General features: G+C 38.2%; 1 protein-coding gene across 1 annotated transcript in view; it reads left to right on the top strand.

Moving 5' to 3' along the window:
* cd8b (cd8 beta) overlaps nt 1-3052 on the top strand; it is a 5004-nt gene extending 1952 nt beyond the window's left edge. Inside the window, exons 3-7 of the mRNA XM_020593088.1 lie at nt 1571-1657; nt 1782-1871; nt 2062-2095; nt 2243-2293; nt 2459-3052. Of these exons, the coding sequence (XP_020448744.1) occupies nt 1571-1657; nt 1782-1871; nt 2062-2095; nt 2243-2252 (221 nt within the window). The 3' untranslated portion in view covers nt 2253-2293; nt 2459-3052. The remainder of the gene's footprint in view (nt 1-1570; nt 1658-1781; nt 1872-2061; nt 2096-2242; nt 2294-2458) is intronic.
* The last annotated feature ends 4024 nt before the right edge of the window (nt 3053-7076 follow it).

Here is a 7076-nt window from a genome sequence, read left to right as displayed (position 1 = left end):
ATGTATATTTTGACATCAAATAATAATAATAATAATAATTATTATTATCTAGTGTATAATGGTACCATGTAAGTAAGGTGTATCCAGTTTGAGTTCGTCAAGGGAACTCTGTCTTACATTTCCCACAGTATCACTCTACACTGTCTACTATCCTTTAAAAAAAAAGTCACTTATTTTTAAAAATTAACCAGATGTCACAGGTTAAAATGTGACTATCATTTTGTTTTTCAGAGTTATTAGTTCTGACCAAAATCTTTGCTATCGAGCTTCATGTTTTGGCAGGCCAATCGTAGAATTAGTGGACCCTCGAAAACAACCTCAGCAGCACACAACACAGTGACTGTTGTCTGAGAGATGCACAGACAGGTGACACATTAAAGGAAAAACCAATATAATGTCTTAGTAAGGTGTTGGGCCACCTCGTGCCCCATGCCTCATTTGATGATGATGGTGGAGATGCTGTCTAACACTTCATTTCCACAGGTGGTTAACTAGATTGAGATCTGGTGACTGTGAAGACCATAGTAGATGGTTCACATCATTTTCATATTCCTCAAACCTCCCGGTGACCTTGTGTCCTATGGATGGGAGCATAGTCAACTTCGAAAAGACCACTCATTTAGGACGTACTCACACTAGGCACGGTTGCCTCGCACCGTTCCCGAGCACGATTGTTCCCCTCCTCACTCCCCCACTGGCCTTCACTCACACTGCACTTAAAAAGATCTGGGCTGGAACATGCTCATGTTACCACAATGCAGCTGAAGAGAAGCACACAGAATAGCACACAGTGTTGCTGTTTCGTGCCCAAGCAGGGTTTGCGATCACACTATGCCTACCATGCTCAAGTCCAACTGAACTGCGCCCTGGCCCACCTCTTCCAAGCGGGCCAGAGCATGGTACGCTGAACTGTGCCAGGGCATGGCACAGAACGGTCACAGTAATCTAACAAACTGGATTTTGGGGTCAAACTTGCTTGGGCAAGGTACGAATTGTCTAGTGTGAAAAAAAACCTTATTCTGCTTTGTCCATTAATTTGTCACCCATCTATATTTGTTGTGCACAGTCATGCATGAGAAATATTACACTTTCAGTGTTACTTTGGATCATAGTTGAGTGCTTCTCTGTGACCAGCTGATGCAGCCTGCCTACATGAACAATAATTTAATGTAAAGTAAAACAAATAGGTAAAGTTTGCAGATCATGGATAAAGTGAAAAAAGCAGATACAGTAGATGAGTGTGTCGTATCTTTTCAGATCTGTGTATTGCGTATAAAGGCTATTTATATGAATTTTTTTTTAGCTGAAACAGAGACAAATCTGTCCCCTAGCCTAATAGGACTGTGCTTCTGGAGAGTCATGCAGACAAAATGTGCATGATATACTTTTATCTGACAGAATCTGTGGGTGAGATCCTGGTCAGAGTTAGTTCTTATGTGTAAAGATCAACACACAGGGACAGGTTGAAAATTGCTGCATCTCATTTAATCTCTTATTAAAAGCTTGTTTCCATTCTGTGCTTACGCTTAATTGTTACTTGCTTTATACTTGTTTGCTCTTTGTCTGACAGTGACCCCTCCAACACCACCTCCTAAGATAAAACCCAAGCCGCCGGTCAAGCCAGTCTGTTCCTGCTCTAATGAGGAAATTTCACAGGGTAAGTTGTTAAAGTTTTTTCTATTAAAGATAAATGTGCATATGCATGCAGTTGTGTGCACTCATTTGTGGCAGTGCATAATTTAAATGGTGTAGGTACATACTGCATTGCGTGATTGTTGCAGATGGCTGCGGCTCCCTGGTTCTGTGGCCGTTGGTTGGACTTATCACAGGCCTGGCTCTAGCTCTCGTCTGCACACTCTATTACTTCAGCCGTGAGTAGTCCTCTAGTTTAATAACCAAGTCAGGTAGGTAGGGAAAAGCACACCGTTTGCATAGATTTGTGCCCAGTGATGCAGCAAACTATGCTCATAAATGGTTGTCAAACTATTTGAACAGAGTTGAAATGTTTGAGTTTAAGGAACTTGTATTTCCAAAGGGTTTTGAACATGTTGTTTCTTACAGGTCTACCCAAAAAATGTCGCCACCACTTTGTGAAGTAAGTTGATTATTACAGAGTAATTTTTGTTATACAATAAAAAAAAAAGTTTTTGATTTTCTTACATTCCTTGTTTAATTTTGCTTCTGCAACTGTACTGAATGTATAGTACCTGACTAATGTCTTTTTTTGTTTTTCTCTGTAAAGGAGGAGGTAAATGACCTAAAGCATCACATCGCATCGCATGTTCAACTCAGAGTATGTGTCCTATGTATATTTATATACAAAACACTACTTGTATGTGAGATAATTAGCTACACATAGATTTATTTTCAAGGTTTAAGTAAAACTGCTACAGATGTGCTCAGGTTATGATGCTGTAAGGTCTTTCACATACACTAACACTTGATTCTGTGATTGCAGTGGCTGAAGTGTTTCACTAGAGCCAACGTCCAGCGGAGCATGAAGATCTACTCTGATAATAAAAACACGTCACGTTTGTTTCAGTAAAATATGTGCTCAGCCAGCGAAGAGCTTTAGCTTTCCTTAGCAGCAACATCTATATGACATATTGTGACATGGTGTGTGTGTTTTTGTTACATATTTTACAAAGCAAGTTGTTTTAACCCATGTGCTGTAACTTTTCATTTGTAATGTTTTTGATTTGTTAGTAATCATTGTACATATTACATCATAATTTATCAAGGTGCTTTTTCACTTCAATGGGTTTGTGATGTGTAGTTTCGGCTTTTTAAAATTTTTAGTATTAAATCAAGACCAGCTGGGCAGTACTTTTTCTCAAAATCAATATTGTGATAACATTTCTTTCTGTACCTTAACAGAGAAGTCTAATCTGTTGGTTTACATGCAAAAAGCAGGCAGAGCAGAAATATGTTTGCTCATTTGCTTTTTGATCTCTTCTCTATTTTTGCTCTTATTTTTTTGTCTTGTGTTCATACAGTGAGCAAAAACAGTACAGTCAAGTAGATTTTCTGTAAGCATAAGTCTGTTAGATCAATAAAACTGCATATTTCTAGTCATTTCCAGTGGTGAGGTGACTCTATTGTATATCTGTGAGGAATATATCTACAGACACATTTTCTTTTTCACAAAAGTGCCACAATAAGAGCCAAAAGGCAGTGTTAACCCACAGGTTATTGAGATTTTGGAGTTTGGTGCCAAAAGAAGTAGGTATAACAACAGGTATATTCTAGAGGTCAACTACTGTGTGCACATCCAGTGACAGCTATGAGTGGTGCAGATAACTAGTCCTATATTTTGAAATATTTGTAGTGCTGTGTCTTGCATCAAAAAGATTTCTATGTGTATGCGAGAGAAGAGAAAGAGAGGCTTGAAAGTGGGTGATGTACTTCCATTGTCAATATTGTGCTTGGCGGAAGTTGAGTAGGTGAGTTACAGAGTTTCTTTCTTCACTTATGATGTGTAAACTAGCATCACGTTCAGTTTCTGTTGAACTGCCTACAGTTTGTGGCAGAAAGTTTTATTGTTATAATCTCAAATTACTGAACACATGGTCAGTTTATAGTGTGTATCTCTCTGTCTCGGACAAACACACACACACACACACACAAGCAACACACATGCACACCTGTGTGACTGAGGAGTGTAAAGAAACGACTGAGTCGGTGGTTGTTCAGGTCTCAGGGAGTGTGCGGAACCCTTTCCTGTGTGCTAGAGAGAAGAGAGACAGAGCCGTGTTCACTGAGATGCTATCGCTTCGCTCAACTTTGAGCTCTTCATCTAGTCTCCGAAACAAAACGACCACAAAAATACCACAGACTCAACCACAAGCACTGGCAGAGACAGAGAGAAAGACAGAAAGAGCGTTACAGTTTTGAAATGAGAATAATGTTTGAGAAAAAAGAAAAAACTTAAGAAAACTAGAAAACTAAAACCTTGTTGCAGCATGTTTTACTGGGTATAATGCAATATGATACAGTTTTGTCACCGAATCCATTTAAATCCAGTGTAAATGTTTATTAACTATGCATATGCACTATGTATGTGTATGTATTTAGTTTTTAATTCATCTGTCGCTTTACTATGGTAGTAAATCACTAAGACGGTAAAGGCACACGCCTTATAAATTCTTGTGAACACCGGTGACGCAGGTTGAGTTAAATTAACAAAATGAAACAAATGTTGTGTAACGCTCTTCATTAAATCTGTTGCCTGTATTGCTTCACATGTAAAATAAAAGCAAAGTAGATCACAACTGCAGTACATTCTGTTGCCAGTTTAATACGAACAGCTTGCTATGTGGACAAAATTATAGGAAGACCTCTGAGTACAACACAATACAGTCCACCAGCGTCACAAAAGATGGTCTCCACAAAGACGGTAGAGCTGAATCAGCAACTCTCTCAAAGGGTTTTAAGAAAAACTAACATTATAATTGTTTTAAAGCCAGGACTGTTGTATATGACAACTTTAGTTTAAGCTAGTTGTACCTAATTATCTGACAACAGCATGCATGATATGTTATTAACATTTATCTCCTTCCAGCACATAGTTCTGATAAATAAATACAACACAATGATATGTAATTTTTTTAATTGTATGTTTACTGCAATTGTAACCAAAATAAAATTATCTGTTACAATTTTAAAGCTTCGATCAACACTGATGTAACTATTGTAACAAATATATGTACTAAAGTAACGTATCTTTGTTTTGAAAAGGTTAAAACATTCATCACCACTTCAGTTAAAGTTAGTTATAAATGGTATACCCTCAAATTATGTCTTATAACTTAATAACGTATGTCTCAGTTTCAGCTGAATGCAGTTTATCTCAGAGAAACAGGAAAAGAAACAGGAAAAAAAGACAATTGGCAGATGTTGAAACAAAACATAACCGTATGTAACTACAATGCAATGTAGGGTTTTGTTATTTTTACTTTCATTTTATCTTACCTCTGCCTCACAAAAAGACAAATCTCTTAAATGTAAATTCACATATAGGCTTATGTTTACATGGGAAGTCTGTGACTTCACATTGAAAAACATCAATATCTGTTTTTTCTGCACGAGCTAGTACATACATGTTGATGACTATATTGAAAATAGGTCATGTTAAGACATAAAGCATGCTCTATGTCATCGATCCATACAATACAAACATTTAATATTTAAACTCATTACATTTAAATTATGCAACAACAATACACACACCATAATAATAAGGCAGTCAAATAGTAAAAAATTCTGGTTTTAATTATGCAAATGTAAAACAGTGAAGCTGAAGCATACAAAAGCCTGAAGACAACGTATTAGGCACATGATACACAAAGAGTCGTATACTTCGAAGGGTCAGATTTGTTACACGTTATTGAATTTGATGATCAGTCACAAACCAAACAGGTGAGAGTTCACTAGATAAATACCCTGTAAACAGAATATTCAAAAACAGTGAATCATGTTGTCTTAATAAATTCACTTTTTGTACTTTAAACCTAATCCACGTGAACAATCCAAACAGGAGGTCTTAGTAACATAAGACCTGATGAGCGGACATGAACATGCGTACCGACATCCCTCCATTTCTACTTACTCCTCTTGCCTCTTGCTGCTCTTCGTTTCCTTTTCACAACTTCATATCCCATAATGCCTGAAACTGCCAGTAGAGCAGTGAAAGGTGACAGAACCAAACAGGTGAAGCACTGGTGGGTATGCAACTGGTATTGATGCTGACCTACTGGTTAAAGAGTATGCTGCTATTTTCAGAATGTAGAGGCATCTCTTCAGACTGCATTTGATTGCAAGGCTATGTGATGCTACTGTAAATGCTCCTTTCCTTCTCACTGGCTTCCCCTGGTCACCCACTACACACACACACACACACACATTTAGGTTTCAGGTTGGAGACCCCCTGTGTGACTAAGACAGGGAAGCCTGTGCAGGTGTGTTTGTGAGTCACTCAACCCTGAAACAGAAGTATGGAAAGGTGAAGTGGGCTAACTGAGAGCGTTTTGACTGGGTCTTCCCTCAATTACAAAGCGTCAACAGAATCCCCTGCTTGATGAAAATGACCCCAAACCTGAAACTAACAGTTTCCATCAGGTTTCATTTGCAATTATTGTAAAGTAATTTATGAAAAATAAAAACCATTGTACCATTTTGAGGACTAATGTACCAGGGTACAGAAAATGGTTAAAAGGTTAGTGAGACTCTTGATTGTCTTTCCTTCTCTGTATTTATTTCACCCTTTCTGATTATTACTGTCTATCTCCACCCACCCATGGAACAGATGAATCGCCCACAGAAGAGCAAAATGTCAGCACTCATTGCCCATTACCAAATCAGTACAGTTACTTTCCATCACTAAACAGGAAATAAGATGAGTTCTGAGTTGCGCCATAAATGCTGTAGCTCTCCTCTGTTGATCTGAAGGGTTTCACCTCCCTACATCTGTTAGACAAGCTTTCACATGAAGTGATAGGTGACATTACTTATGTCCTTGAAGTTATGTTTCTTTGACATCATCAGGGTTATCTGACAGGAAATCTATGTGAGGGCCATTTTGCAGCTTCACTTCTTGTAAAAAGGAAAATCATGAAGACACTGCTGCTGCGTTGCTCTTTGTGGGCTTAAACATCCGCCCCTTCTAGCCACACCATAACTGCTGATGTAGCAGCAGGTGTCAGAGGTCAAACCAGTTTAGAAGTTTAAAACATACATCTTTCACATTATAATCCACTACTATTTTTAATATTGTTCTTATTGCACTGTTTTCTGCACACAGCCAGCTTATAGCCAGTTTATGGGTCCCGGCTGCGACTGCAGAGAGAAACAGACAAGCAGAGGGACAAAAGTTACACAAATCATCGAAATTATTTCAAGATTCACACTGAGTAACATTCCATGCATCTCAATCCTGGATCGATGGATGTCACAAATGCTTTAAAATGTTTTTTATTTTTAAGACAGAGGTGGAGACGGGGGAAAGAGAGAGGCTGGAAAAACCTGCCATACACATCAGCTACAGCGCAGCCATGTACTGGTGCAAACACAAATAGTTC

The sequence above is a fragment of the Monopterus albus genome, unplaced genomic scaffold (assembly GCF_001952655.1).
Source record: "Monopterus albus unplaced genomic scaffold, M_albus_1.0 scaffold18.1, whole genome shotgun sequence".
In the NCBI taxonomy this organism is placed as follows: domain Eukaryota; kingdom Metazoa; phylum Chordata; class Actinopteri; order Synbranchiformes; family Synbranchidae; genus Monopterus; species Monopterus albus.
Note: the sequence above shows the minus strand (reverse complement) of the source record. Positions and strands in the feature narration are given on the sequence as shown.